The sequence below is a fragment of the Sparus aurata genome, chromosome 1 (assembly GCF_900880675.1).
Source record: "Sparus aurata chromosome 1, fSpaAur1.1, whole genome shotgun sequence".
NCBI lineage: Eukaryota > Metazoa > Chordata > Actinopteri > Spariformes > Sparidae > Sparus > Sparus aurata.
Window position 1 is genome coordinate 624,035 of NC_044187.1, and position 11,440 is coordinate 635,474.

The following is an 11,440-nucleotide window of genomic DNA, read 5'->3' on the forward strand; positions in this document are numbered from 1 at the left end:
CACACACACACACACACACTAAAGTGACCCAGGTGTAGGTGGTCTGTCGGTATGAGAACACTCGTCACATCAACACTTTCATTCATTATTGTTCCAAACATTAAAAAAGTCGAGTGTGACGTCACTGATGACATTTAAAGGGCCAGTACCCCGAAGACAAACTTTATTTATACTTCAGTGCTTTCAAACAGAACTACAACACGTCAGCGAGTGAGATCACAGTTACAGTTCGGTTCTGAGAACATGAGCCAGTCATCAGAACCATCAGGATCCAATGACCCAGCAGAGACAAAAACACAGAACAAGTGTTCAGATCAGCTTCAGTCAGCAGAGGTCAGAATCAAGACTGTCAAAGTCCAGACTGTCAGAGTCCTGACTGACAGAATCTGTCAGAGTCCTGACTGACAGAATCTGTCAGAGTCCAGACTGACAGAATCTGTCAGAGTCCAGACTGTCAGAATCTGTCAGAGTCCTGACTGTCAGAATCTGTCAGAGTCCTGACTGTCAGAATCTGTCAGAGTCCTGACTGACAGAATCTGACAGAGTCCAGACTGTCAGAGTCCAGACTGTCAGAGTCCAGCCACACTCCCTGTTCTGCAGATATCCGACAGTCATCCCCGCTACTTCTGTTTCTCCCGGCCCTCCTTTGCCTCCAGCGGGCCCAGCAGGACGGCCTGGGCCTCCAGCAGCGTGGTGTCGGTGTTGGCTCCGAGGAAGCGGGAGGTGAGCTCCAGGTCCTGCAGCCGCAGCCGGACCCTGCTGCCCCGCTGCAGCTGCTCTCCGTGCTCCGGCCGCCGGCACACGCAGTGGAACTTTCCGCCGAAGTCGATGTACAGGTCGTCCTGGACCACATGGAAGATCCTCCCGACCACCACCTTGTCTTTGGCCGGTCCCATCTGGATCAGCGGGGACCGGCGGAGCAGCGAGGCGAAGGTCTCCTCATGGCCGGAGGAGGAGCCGCTGCCACCGGCCGCGGCGCTCTCCGCCTCCCGCCGGAGCTCCGACTGCAGGTCGAAGGCGGCAGCGAAGCCGGACCTGGTTCTGTCCGCGGAGGGCTGCTCGGAGCTGGTTCTGTCCGCGGAGGGCTGCTCGGAGCTGGTTCTGTCCGCGGAGGGCTGCTCGGAGCTGGTTCTGTCCGCGGGGGGCTGCTCGGAGCTGGTTCTGTCCGCGGGGGGCTGCTCGGAGCTGGTTCTGTCCGCGGGGGGCTGCTCGCTGCCGGATTCCGAGCTGAACGAGGTTCTGATGAGCCGGCTGTATCGGAACCGAGCTCCACACCTGAGGCTGGACACAACCTTACACAAGGCCGCCATGTTTTCCCACAATGCACAGCGAAGAACACTTCCTTCTTTAACTTCCGGTAGAGAGGACACGCCCACAGCGCCACCTGTTGGTTCTCCTCACTGATGACGGAGGTGATCAGTGGCTGATGAAGCTCATCGATTGTTGACGTCAGTAAGAACTGAAGAACTGCTTATTTCATTGGTAAAATATTTTTAATGTTAATTAGTTAAGTTAGCAGCTGGAAGAAGACAGAGACTGTTAATAAACCTGTTAATTCACCACTGCGCTGTTCACAGTTCACTGTGACTAACGACGCTTCACTTACTTTTTATGAGTCAAGCGACTAAAAATAATCTGCAGCTAATTTAATATGTGATTAACTGTTTCACTTTAAACTGAGCTGCGACCTTTAGAGGTCTTGTTGATGTTTAATGGACAAACAGAACCACACTTTGTGTTGTGTTTCCTGTGAGTGCCCGCAGCAGCCGGCAGGTGGCGCAGTGTTCACCTGTCAACGTGACGTCTGGACGTCAGTCGGATGAGCGAAGAAGAGTTGCGCATGCGCACTGTGTAATAGCATCTGAAGACAACATGGAGGTGTTTGTTAGCGCTCCGAGTTTCAGCTTTTCTCCCTGGATGTTTCCAGATGAGTCTGTGGTCGGAGACCTGCTGAGCCGGTTCACACAGACACAGGTGAGTGTCCACACCGACCAGAGGCGGGAACCCGGCACTAACCCGCCTCCACAAGCCTTTATTAAGAAACCGAGAGTTAGCTTCCGTGCTAACGTTAGCAAGAGGGCGACTCGCTGCTCTTCTCTGTGTGACGAAACACAACAGCAGATTAATGAACATCAACGCAGCGGCTCGGTCCAGACTGTACTGACAGAACACAGCGGCTCGGTCCAGACTGTACCGACAGAACACAGCGGCCCGGTCCAAACTGTACCGACAGAACACAGCGGCTCGGTCCAGACTGTACCGACAGAACACAGCGGCCCGGTCCAGACTGTACCGACAGGACACAACGGCTCGGTCCAGACTGTACCGACAGAACACAGCGGCCCGGTCAAAACTGTACCGACAGAACACAGCGGCCCGGTCCAGACTGTACCGACAGAACACAGCGGCTCGGTCCAGACTGTACCGACAGAACACAGCGGCCCGGTCCAAACTGTACCGACAGAACACAGCGGCCCGGTCCAGACTGTACCGACAGAACACAGCGGCCCGGTCCAAACTGTACCGACAGAACACAACGGCCCGGTCCAGACTGTACCGACGTCTGACTCGCAGCTGTACTCTGATTACTGTCTGACCCGCAGCTGTACTGTGATTACTGTCTGACCCGCAGCTGTACTCTGATTACTGTCTGACCCGCAGCTGTACTCTGATTACTGTCTGACCCGCAGCTGTAGTCTGATTACTGTCTGACCCGCAGCTGTAGTCTGATTACTGTCTGACCCGCAGCTGTACTGTGATTACTGTCTGACCCGCAGCTGTACTGTGATTACTGTCTGACCCGCAGCTGTACTGTGATTACTGTCTGACCCGCAGCTGTACTGTGATTACTGTCTGACTCGCAGCTGTACTGTGATTACTGTCTGACCCGCAGCTGTACTCTGATTACTGTCTGACTCGCAGCTGTACTGTGATTACTGTCTGACCCGCAGCTGTACTGTGATTACTGTCTGACCCGCAGCTGTACTCTGATTACTGTCTGACCCGCAGCTGTACTGTGATTACTGTCTGACCCGCAGCTGTACTCTGATTACTGTCTGACCCGCAGCTGTACTCTGATTACTGTCTGACCCGCAGCTGTACTCTGATTACTGTCTGACCCGCAGCTGTACTCTGATTACTGTCTGACCCGCAGCTGTACTGTGATTACTGTCTGACCCGCAGCTGTAGTCTGATTACTGTCTGACCCGCAGCTGTACTCTGATTACTGTCTGACCCGCAGCTGTACTCTGATTACTGTCTGACCCGCAGCTGTACTCTGATTACTGTCTGACCCGCAGCTGTACTCTGATTACTGTCTGACCCGCAGCTGTACTGTGATTACTGTCTGACCCGCAGCTGTACTCTGATTACTGTGTGTGTGTGTGTGTGTGTGTGTGCAGGGAGTTTCTTCTTCAGAGGATTTCTACGTCATCAGAAATGGCCGCCTGTCTGGCGTGGACGACCTGCTGCAGCAGGGAGCTGTCTATCACCTGCAGCCCCGCCTCTGTGGGGGGAAAGGAGGTCTGATCAGAACAGAGTTAACTTTGATGAAACGCCCTGTGATTGGTTGTCTTGTCTTCTTCTGTGGTGTCTAACATGAGTATGTGTCTCAGGGTTCGGCTCCATGCTGCGAGCTCTGGGCGCTCAGATCGAGAAGACGACGAACCGTGAGGCGTGCAGAGATCTGAGCGGGCGACGCCTCCGAGACGTCAACCACGAGAAGGAGTAAGAGACGGAGTTCTGCGAGAAGCTCGCGTCACACGTCCGCTCAGAGCGCAGGTGAAGCTGACTGAAACTCTTCTTCTGTGGTGTGTTAGGATGGCGGAGTGGCTGAAGAAGCAGTCAGAGCGCGAGGCCGAGAAGGAGCAGCGCCGTCTGGAGCGTCTGCAGAGGAAACTGAGTGAACCCAAACACAATTTCACTGATCCAGAGTACCAGCAGCAGTGTCACGACCTGTCAGAGAGGCTGGAGGACTCCGTCATCAAAGGTGTGTGTGTGTGTGTGTGTGTGTGTGTCACACCACAGAAACATGTGTCATTGACCACTGAGCCAAATTTGAAAGATTAAAAAAATTGCCAAGTATATAAAATTAGGTCTCAAAATCATGGAAAAACAAGCGCTTCTCTCTGCTGTGAAACGCTGGGGGCGTGTCAGTTAGAGGCGCTGGAGCCACGCCCACGCAGGGGAGGAGCCTCCTCCGTGTTCTGTACAAGGACGTAACCTACAGTAACAATGGAAGCTAGCAGCATCATCAGAGGACCCAGCCCGACCTGTTTGAGACAACAGAGCCAGAAACTGACTCTGAGTCAGACACTGATAGTGCTCAGCCTCGTTCCTCACAGTCCAGGTTTTACATTACACACAAACGTAAAACCCCAGTCTACATATAATTCCTTGTCATAGCTATATTGGTGCACATAAAATATTACCTGTAGATTATCATTGTGCTGTCAGATGGACTCTGCTCAGGGAATGAGGCCAAATCATGTCCTGATTAAATGCAATAACATTTGCTAACATTTAGGGATGCACCGATTGTGAAATTCTGGGCCGATACCGAAGTTTAACATAACAACTTGGCCGATGCTCTTTCTTTTTGTTATTTATTCCTTTTTTTGTACCACAGAAACATACAAGTCTTTCAGCTCTTCATCACACTATCCTTGAATGAGCACAAATCCAATCAGACCAATTTATGAAACAAAAACAGGGCTTACATCTGAACTCCATATATCAGTGGTAAAACTGATTGCAGCGATGTCACGAGCCAGTAGCTCATGAATGTGTGTGGCCACAATGTTGTGGATTTCGGGGAGACAGACCTCAGCAAAGTGACGTCAGCTCGGCAGCGTGTAGCGTGGCTCCATAAACTTCATCAGACTCCGAAACCCCACGTCCTCCACTACAGAGAAAGGCTGGTCATCTAAAGCGATGAACTCCATCAACTTGTTTGTTATTTGTTTTGCTTTGGCGCTGTCTGGAGGCAGCTGTTTGGCTTTCTCAAATGCCTTGTCAGTTGAAGTCTGAGTCTTACCGGGGGTGGTTTGTGCTTTCTACGCGGCTTCATTTTTCCATTTTTGGTCAGCTTGCAGGTAATCCCTGTACACCGCCTCAGGCCTGCTTTTCAAATGTCCAATGAGATTTGTTGTGTTAAATGACTTTCTAGCAGTCCCCCCCTCTTGAAAGAGTTTCTCCATGAGCACAGCGTTCATGCCACAAATCAAGATATAATCATCGGCCACGGCCATCGGCCAATGTCATTTTTATTTGCCGATGGCCGATGGCAGTTAACAAGCAAACATTGGCCGATACCGATGTTCAGCCGATGCATCGGTGCATCCCTACTAACATTAGATGGGCATGACAGGATGCACGATGTAAAATCACTTTCAGGATTTGCACCTTCAGCAAAATGCATTTAATTGCCCAAATGTACAATATTCATAACATACATAAGCACACACTTACACTTAGAGCTTAGATCTGACCCAAAAAAAATCAAGCCCCACTGACCCGACCCGAGCCCGTGCAGTGATGCCGGTAACGTGTTACTCTAATCTGACCACTTCTTTCAGTGAGGAGTAATCTAACGCGGTAATATTTCCAAACCAGTCATCAGATTAAAGTTACTTATTCAAATCACTGTGCGTTACTATTAATTTTGTCCTTTTCCTTAGTAAAACTATATATTTTTGCTTTCTTCTTGTGTCTTGGGGAGTGACTGTTTAGCTGACTGGTTAGCTAGCTGCAAACTATTCTAAGAGATGCTATCCAAGACTCGAGAGCGAGCGGGAAAACCACTGAAGCTAATGCGCTGAATGTATTTATACCACTTCCGCAGCAGGGCGGGGTTTATGCAAACGCGGCCCTGCTTTCTGACCTGCCCATAAAATCCTGAACACAGACATTTTGAAACACAGTTTGTGAGCCTCGCTCCAAAATTAAATTCTAAATGGTTGAATGGCTTTTTACATGTTTTAAGGAAATATATTTATGACCTTTTTAATGTGTTTAGAAGAAAATGGCTGAATTTGCTTTACTCAGACTTTAATTCTTAAATATTGGTGATGTCATCATTGAGGGACCCGTCAGACATTACGGCTCACTGTGACCACTGCTGTGCAGGTGTGCTCACAGGATGTTCATGTTCCTCCAGAGGCGTTCTAGTTGCAGGTGATGTCACACGACTGGTGTCTGTCAGGACGTACAGTCAGAGATCTGTTGATCCTCACAGTCGACCCTGGCAGCCGTCGGGGCTGAAATAGATTGAATCTGAACAAATGTTGCATGTGCAGAGTTGTGAGAGCTGCAGTAGTCACAGATCAACAGACTGGTGTTGGATTATTAAGCACACTGAAGGTAACCGGCTGTTGTGATGTGTGTCTCAGGTCTGCAGGCGTCCTCCAGCGGTCAGGTGAAGGCCGCCGACGTCTCGGCAACAAAGAGACCAAACTCAGATCAGAGCGAGCAGCCGCACAAGAAGAAGAAGAAGGCAGCGGCGACGGCAGCGGCGACGGCAGCGGCGTGTTTCTGGTGAGCGTCCGTCCTCCTGACACATGAACACACTGTGAGGAGGAGGAGGAAACCTTCCTCACAGGGCATGTTCTCCACCTGGAGCATCTTGTCTTCTTCTGTGGTCTAGTAGACGACTGGAGAATTAGGGTTAGACCTGAATTTAATTTTCTGTTGTCATGGTTACAGGACAGGGCTCGACGAGCTGCTGAGCTCAGAGGAAGACGATGAAGATGAGGACGACGATGAGTCTCCGTCCACATCGTCCTCTGGCTGTGGAGCCGCTGCTGCTGTTACCATGACGACACAGACAGAAGAGGCGGAGCCTGAGCAGAGCAGCAGGTAGACGTGAGCTCAGTCAGCCTGAAACATTCAGACACGTCACCTGGTTTATATTTTATACATTTTTTTATCGGTCGTATTTCTCCTCAGCTTGTCCGACTGCAGCTCCTCATCAGCTGATCACACCACCAGACCCTCAGAGGACCAGAGACCTCCAGTATCCTCCAGAGACCAGACCACCAGACCCTCAGAGGACCAGAGACCTCCAGCATCCTCCAGAGACCAGACCACCAGACCCTCAGAGGACCAGAGACCTCCAGCATCCTCCAGAGACCAGACCACCAGACCCTCAGAGGACCAGAGACCTCCAGCATCCTCCAGAGACCAGACCACCAGACCCTCAGAGGACCAGAGACCTCCAGCATCCTCCAGAGACCAGACCGCCAGACCCTCAGAGGATCAGAGACCTCCAGAAGCTCCTAAGCCACGAGAGGAGTCCAGCTGTTCGTCTCAGCAGCAGGTCAGTAGTTTGTCCTCTGTGTGTTGCCGTAGCTTCCCCTCTGTCCATCCCATAATACGTCAGACATAACTGGACACTGTTCAAAGATGGTGTCCTCACACGTGTGGATGCTTCCTCTCTGCAGTATTTGGGCCCACAGAGCACGCTCAGTAGAGTCCAAACCCTGTTTGTGTTTAGTTTATTTCTTTTAGCACAGAGGGCTCTGCCATGTCTAGACTAGTCGTCGACCCCTGTCCTGTAACCATGACGTCTAGTCTAGTCCAGTCTAGGACTGACCCCAGACCAGAGTAGTCTGGTCTAGTTTGGGATCGTTGGTTTTACGCTGTGATAACTAATTTATTTTTCAGTTCTTATTCAAAAGTTGGTCTACATGGTGGCATGAGTGACATCATGTCCATGACTGGTCTGCAGTGTACCACACTGAGGCCTTACTGTCAAAGTAAATCATTTATCAACAATAATATGTAACAACTAGAAAAATGTGCATTTCCTGCGAAAAATACAGTGTGAATGCTAAAGACTGAAGCAGTTTCGGAAATCTGCTGGATATACTGCCGAAAATGCATAAAACTATAATAATGGTCAAGAATTTGCAGAAAAAGCTAAACTTTTCAAAAGCTGAAAAGGCAGAAAAGCTGAAAGGTTATAGGCTGAAAGAGCTTAAAAATGTGACAAAAGGCTGAAAAGCTGTAGAGTGAAAGGACTAGAAGAGCTTGAAATGGTGAAAAAAGGCTGAAAAGGTGAAAAGTTAAAGGCTGAAAGAGATTGAAATACCTGAACAGTTTCCCTAGCTGGTCATAAAGCTGAATGTATGGAAAAAGCTGAAAAGGCAGAAAGATGACTATGTGAAAGAGCTGCAAAAGCTGAAAATTAAGAGGGCAGAAAGAGCTTAAAAAGATGAACAGTTTCTCTAGCTGCAGATATGCTGGAGCAGTCGCAGAGCTAAAATTGAAAATGTCCCCATAAGAATGGGGCAGAAGGATGAATGAAAAGGCAGAAGGATGAATATTTTAAAAAGCTAAACATTAAGAGGGCCAACAGAGCTTGAAAACATGAACAGTTTGATATCTGAAGAGTTTCTCCAGGTAAACATAAAGCTGACTTTAAAAGAAGCTGAAACAGCAGAAAGATGGATATTTTGAAAAACTGAAAAGGCAGAAAAGCTGTAAAGTAAGAGGGCTGAAAGAGCTTAAAAAGGTGAAAAAAGGCTGAGAGGGGGCTGAAAGATTTTAAAAAGTTGAACATTTTGATTGCTGAACATGAAGTTGAATGTTTGAAGGAGCTGAAAAGGCAAAAAGATGAATTATTTCTGTAGAGTGAAAAGTGAGGGCACCAGAGCGAGAGACACAACGGGTACATTCTGCTCTACTCCAGAAATTTAGGCTCAAAATTAACATAACGGCTTATGGGGGAGTTGCTGGAGTGCTTGTCGCTCTGAGGCGTCAACAGCCAAAAGTGTAAGTCCTACATCTGAAATAAATAATACATTAACTGAAAGCCAACAAGATTTCCTACATTTCTAGGTTATATATTGTGCATGTAAAGTAAAACATGTGGGATCGAAATCAAGCTGAAGAGAATTTTTTCTCCAGTTTCTCTGGCTGCACATATGCTGCAGCAGGAGCAGAGCCAAAGATTAAAATGTCCCCATAAGAATGAATGGAAAAACGCCTCCCAAACAAGAAGAGGTTGAAAGGCGATGAGTTTTGCAGAGGATTTGAAGATTTTCCCATTTGATTCTGTTAATTTTTTTTGTTGGAAAAAGCTGAATTTCTGAAAAAGTTGAGAAGCACAGGGCTGAAAGAGATCAAAAAGCTGAACATTGTGATGGTTGAATGGTTTCTATAGCTGAAGGTATGCTGAAGTTGTAGCAGAATGAAATTTGAAAAAATCCCTGTAAGGATGAATGGGAAAACGCCTCCCAAACTCCTGCGATTTTTGAAAAAACTGTAATAGTTATCGCCAAAATATTTACATGTTGAGTAACAGGAGACATTGCTGAACGCACTCATGTCGTTTTTATTTCTGTAGAGTGCATAATGAGGGCACAGGAGCGAGAGACAAAACATGTACCGTCTGCGATCCTCCAGAAATTTGGGCTCAAAATTAACATTGCAGCTTATGGGGAAGATTCAGGTGTGCTTGTCGCTCTCGGGCTTCTAAATCCAAAACCGTAAGTCCTACAGCTGAAATGAGACCATCAGCTGAAAGCCAACAAGATTTCCTACATTTATATGCCTATATTGTCTATGTCAAGTACAACATGTGGGATCAAAATCAAGCTGAAGAGAAGTTTATTCCCGTTTTTTCCAGCTGCTCCTCACTCTGGGGTGCGGCAGTTGATGATGTCACGCACTCTAGCTGACGCAATACACACCCATTATAAACTCAGAAGACGGGCTTAAAATCCATAAAACTAAAACTGCGACCATTTCAAAACCGTACAAGATTTTTAAAAACTGAATACATCGCCAATAGTTCAAGATCTTGTGACTGTTTTAAAGTTGGAATGGTGTCTCTCGCTCAAGGCATGAGGGACAGGAAGAGGTTGAAAGTCGATGAGTTTTGAAGAGGATTTGAAGATTTTCCTAATTGATTCAATGTTTAATTTTTTTTTTTGAAAAAGCTGAATTGCTGAAAAAGCCGAAGAGTTGAAAAGCTGAACATTTTAGTAGTTTAATGGTTTCTATAGCTGAACATATGCTGAAGTTATAGCAGAATGAAATTTGAAAAAATCCCCATAAGGATGAATGGGAAAAATGTTGCATTAAAAGCTGAATATTTCCAAAAGTATAAAAGATAGAAAAGCCAAAAGTAATGGCCATCATGTCCTAAAAAAGCTGAACATTTTGATATTTGAATGGTTTCAATAGCTCAAGATTTGTAGGAGGAGAAGAGTGCTGAAAAACGTACAGAAGAATAATAAGTTTATTAAATTCCAGAAGAACAATAGTGTGAATGTCTTCAGCATTCACACTAATAACTTGTTTCAGCAGTCGGTCACAGAAAGGACCTGCAAGCTAGTGACTGTTTGTTGTAACTGCAGTGTGTTGTGATGTCACGCAGCCGTGATGTCATGTAGCTGTGTTGAAACTGGCTGCAGCTTCAGGTCAGAGGAGGCGACATTAGCTTGCTGCTCTACAACGAGCTGTGAGTTCTGCTCACGAGGATAAGTGGAGCTGGTGAAGATTCACTTTGATTTGAGACTCTGTCGGACATCTGGACTTTCACATGTTTATAGAAATGAAGTGTTGGTTGGAGATCTGAAACGATCGGAATATTTCTCTGACATGAAACATTAAACTGGTCTGGTGTTTGTCCCCTCAGCAGCAGCAGGGGGGCCGGTCTCTGCTGGACCTGTCCTCGGTGTCGTCTGTGGACCAGCTCCAGTCTCTGGGTCTGGACGTTCTGAAAGAGGAACTGATGTCTCGCGGTTTGAAGTGCGGGGGAACGCTGACAGAGCGCGCTGCCCGACTCTTCTCCATCAGAGGACTGACACCAGATCAGATCGACCCGGCGCTGCTCGCCAAACCAGCCAAGCCCAAGAGGAAGTGAAGAGGTCAGAGGTCACGGCTGATCCGACCCGGGAGCAGCCAGCCAGCCAGCTGAGACATTCACAGCTCTGAGGACTGAACTCAGATCTTTGTGCTTCATCACTGGACATTAGACTTTCTGAAAATTAGCCTTTAAGTTTGAGCTGCAGATCATTGGTTTGTCCAGTCAGAAAGCAGGATTTCCATGTGCTTTAGAGAGGCGGAGCCAATTCGTAAGAAAACGGAGCTGCTGGTGTATTTTTGTAGCTAGCCCTGACGTTAGCATCGGCGGGACTTTTCTTTAGATTTTTGATGATTGCAGAAAATAATCTCAAGTTTTATGATATTTACATGTTTTTCTTTTCAACAAGATAATCGTCATGACACAATTCAAACAGGATCCAAACGTTTTTCATCTGTTACTACTGGTGCGCGGTGGGACGTCACTTCTTTAGAACGTCTGTGGTTCTTCTGCTCAGTTCTGTTTAAAAAATCTCTTAATTTTAAACATTTGAAATGCTTCATGTGAAATGATTTGTTCTTAAATGAATGTTTTAATTAAAACAAGTTGTTTTGTCATGAACATTATGGG

The 11,440-nt window shown here is 47.4% G+C and overlaps 2 protein-coding genes across 5 annotated transcripts; one reads left to right on the forward strand and one right to left on the reverse strand.

The window, feature by feature from the left end:
• Positions 1-128: 128 nt before the first annotated feature.
• On the reverse strand, positions 129-1,359 carry mrps28 (mitochondrial ribosomal protein S28). Of its 2 annotated transcripts, XM_030419577.1 has the most exons (2): positions 1,069-1,359; positions 129-1,038 (listed from the first exon to the last, which is right to left on the reverse strand). In XM_030419577.1, exons 1-2 carry the CDS (start codon positions 1,308-1,310, stop codon positions 621-623), a joined length of 660 nt encoding a protein of 219 aa, XP_030275437.1. In that variant the 5' UTR covers positions 1,311-1,359; the 3' UTR covers positions 129-620. The 2 variants fall into 2 exon arrangements, with proteins under 2 accessions (XP_030275437.1, XP_030275429.1); XM_030419569.1 differs by having other exon boundaries at positions 129-1,357.
• A 441-nt stretch (positions 1,360-1,800) lies between these two features.
• On the forward strand, positions 1,801-11,412 carry sde2 (SDE2 telomere maintenance homolog (S. pombe)). Of its 3 annotated transcripts, XM_030419465.1 has the most exons (9): positions 1,803-1,974; positions 3,402-3,522; positions 3,615-3,726; positions 3,819-3,988; positions 6,390-6,534; positions 6,703-6,855; positions 6,946-7,201; positions 7,253-7,315; positions 10,643-11,412. In XM_030419465.1, the coding sequence occupies exons 1-9, from the start codon at positions 1,873-1,875 to the stop codon at positions 10,868-10,870; spliced, it is 1,350 nt and encodes a 449-aa protein (XP_030275325.1). In that variant the 5' UTR covers positions 1,803-1,872; the 3' UTR covers positions 10,871-11,412. The 3 variants fall into 3 exon arrangements, with proteins under 3 accessions (XP_030275318.1, XP_030275309.1, XP_030275325.1); XM_030419458.1 differs by having other exon boundaries at positions 1,801-1,974; positions 6,946-7,315; positions 10,646-11,412; XM_030419449.1 differs by having other exon boundaries at positions 1,802-1,974; positions 6,946-7,315.
• The last annotated feature ends 28 nt before the right edge of the window (positions 11,413-11,440 follow it).

What these genes read in the sequence shown, in the direction of transcription:
- sde2 (XM_030419449.1), top strand. Translation starts at nt 1,873, where the DNA reads ATGGAGGTGTTTGTTAGCGCTCCGAGTTTCAGCTTTTCTCCCTGGATG. An exon ending in GACGTCAACCACGAGAAGGA is followed by an intron (nt 3,727 to 3,818) that starts GTAAGAGACGGA and finishes GTGGTGTGTTAG; the next exon opens with GATGGCGGAGTGGCTGAAGA. An exon ending in GAGCCTGAGCAGAGCAGCAG is followed by an intron (nt 6,856 to 6,945) that starts GTAGACGTGAGC and finishes ATTTCTCCTCAG; the next exon opens with CTTGTCCGACTGCAGCTCCT.
- mrps28 (XM_030419569.1), bottom strand. Translation starts at nt 1,310, where the DNA reads ATGGCGGCCTTGTGTAAGGTTGTGTCCAGCCTCAGGTGTGGAGCTCGG.